General features: G+C 50.7%; 1 protein-coding gene across 1 annotated transcript in view; it reads left to right on the forward strand.

Moving 5' to 3' along the window:
* LOC119591442 (SET domain-containing protein SmydA-8-like) overlaps window positions 1-2,592 on the forward strand; it is a 22,243-nt gene that overhangs the window by 16,850 nt on the left and 2,801 nt on the right. Inside the window, exons 2-3 of the mRNA XM_037940183.1 lie at window positions 382-1,733; window positions 2,139-2,234. Coding sequence (XP_037796111.1) covers window positions 422-1,733; window positions 2,139-2,234 — 1,408 coding nt within the window. The 5' untranslated portion in view covers window positions 382-421. The remainder of the gene's footprint in view (window positions 1-381; window positions 1,734-2,138; window positions 2,235-2,592) is intronic.

Below are 2,592 nucleotides of genomic sequence, written 5' to 3' on the forward strand. Positions count from 1 at the left end.
CCTCTGTAATGCTTTCAGATATAACACTATATACTTTGCTGCTCACGGGTCCTCATTACTACCTTTGTGGACAGCAACGTTTCCGAGGACCACGGGTAGGGATCCTCTGGTATAACGAGACGCAGTAATTGATATTTACCTACGTTACGTTTACTTGTAAATCGATCTATTGCAAATAAGCATTTTGAAGAGGGACTTTAGAAAGAAGCTGATATAGGAAGTCAGGTTTAACAATATCTCTGTGACAATGCACATTGTGTTCTTACTATCTATGAATTGCTTCAGTTGTAAATCTTTAAACAAGGTATTCATATTTATCGAAATGTTTTTCAATTTCATTGTCTTTCATATGAGTTGTTATTTGAAGGATTTTTTTTCCAGGTCCTGTGACTTCTAACCGTTGCCTTGCCCTGCAGCCAAGATGGAAGTGGAGGAGCAGCAGCGAGTGGCGGCTCTGGAGCGGTACATGACCTCGCTGGCCGCCATCAACCCCTCCTGGAGTGACCAAGACAAACCTGAAGCCTCCGACAGTTTCAGCGAGCGACTTCAGCTGGAATACTGTCCAACGAAGCGTCCTGAAGTCCTCCGATCCTCCGGGAGTATATTCTCTTCTCCCGAGGAGCAGGACGAGAGGCACCCGAGGGAGGTGGTTGAGATCCACTCGAGCCCCGGCTTCGGGAGGTACCTGGTGGCATCGCGGAACATCGCAGCCGGCGAGGTTGTGTTCCGCGAGGCCCCCTTAGTGGTGGCCCCCAAGGCGGGTTCTGGCGCCTCCTGTCTGTCGTGTCTGAGGCCTCTGCAGGGCAGTGAGTGGGTTGGATGCGATCAGTGCGGCGCCCCTCTCTGCGGGCAAGACTGTGGGGGCGACGGGCACAGCCAGGAGGAGTGCCGACTTCTGGTCCCACTGGGCCTCAAAGATCAGCCTCAAAACACAGTCCTCATCAGACAGCTGAGCATCCTCTTGACGCCCATTAGGACGATATTGCTGATGAAGAAGGTACCGCCCGCCAGGGAGGTCATTGCCGCCTTGCAGAGCCACGCTGAGGAGAGGCGGACGCTGCCCATCGGCCGCTTCGTGGACGAGCATGTCGCGAAGGTGCTGAGGACGCGCCTGAGCCTCCCCGTCGATAGCGACATCGTGCAACACTTGTGCGGCATTTTCGACACCAACGCCTTCGAGTTCAGCGACGGCGACATTCGCGGCCGCGCTCTCCTGCCCGGCGGCGCCCTCATGAACCACTCGTGCACGCCCAACACGCAGCACTGGTACAGGAACGGCATCATGACTGTGCGAGCCGTGGTGGACATCCCCGAGGGCGCCCCCGTCACCAACACCTACACAAACACCCTCTGGGGCACCCGAGCTCGAGCTGCTCACCTCAGCACCTCGAAGCTCTTCACGTGCAGGTGCGAGCGGTGCCTTGACCCCACGGAGCTGGGTTCTCACATCAGCTCCGTCCTGTGCCGGGGCTGCAGTGACGGCCTTCTGCTGCCTCCCTCGGACTGCCGCGCCGACTGGGAGTGCCAAGCCTGCGGCAAGAGTGTCTCTGCGAGCGCGATAGAGACCCTGCTGCGTGCTGGAGGAGTGGCCCTTGGGCGCCTGCCGATCGGAGATGCCGCTGCTGTTGCTGCTGCCCTCAGCCACCTCCGTCGGGTCCTCGGGAACACGCACTACATAATCGTGGAACTCAAGTATGCACTCGTCCAAGCTCTCATGGCGACCCCTCTTGAAGGTAAACACTCGCAGGCTTCTACTGCGACACAGTAATGCTATCCAGCCTCACACTGAAATGAATACAAACGCGTGTTTAGGGAAGATTGGCGTTGCATACAAAAATATTTCTTTAATATCAGTATACTACACCTAGTGAACTAACGTAATGTAGAAAATAACTGCATTACGAATATGAAATATCTATGATGGGAATATATAATGATATATATGAAACAGTGTAAAACAAGCTTTTGGGGCGACGATATTGATTTTAGTTCTTTCCATTTGTCTTTAATGTGGACGTTGTGTCGTAAGCATTTCTTTTTAGTTAAAAAAACAAAAGAACTATAATTCCATGTCCACATCACATACACGTGCACGCCATGACCCAAAATCTGACCTTGATTCTTCCTTCCTCGAGCAGCTTTGACTGAAAATGACCTGCTTAAAGTGTTGGGCTTGACCTCTGACCTCCTCCGACTCGCTGACCTTTTAGAACCTGGTCTGTCTAGGTTCAGGGGTAAGTTCTTTGCTCTACTATCCTCTAAGTCATAGTCCAAATAATGTGTTGCCGTTAATCAAATGGGTTTTAATCTTACAAACCATCGAAGCAAACAGAACACAGTTTACGTTGTTGTGAGTCCTGAACACACTAATTTCCTACAGAGATGCCCTGAATTCAGATAATGACCCGAATTCTCTACTAACGTAAACATCCTCAGTGACCGTTAGGCCTTTTCCATACTTTCTTTTTTTCTTTTTATCCTGATAATGTCTGTTTTTTTTTCTAAGATGGCGCACGGCATACAGTCCTTAAACAACTGTTACTGATAATAGCTAATGGATATGTTCACATATATAGTGTACATTTGTGTGCC

The sequence above is a fragment of the Penaeus monodon genome, chromosome 28 (genome assembly GCF_015228065.2).
Source record: "Penaeus monodon isolate SGIC_2016 chromosome 28, NSTDA_Pmon_1, whole genome shotgun sequence".
NCBI lineage: Eukaryota > Metazoa > Arthropoda > Malacostraca > Decapoda > Penaeidae > Penaeus > Penaeus monodon.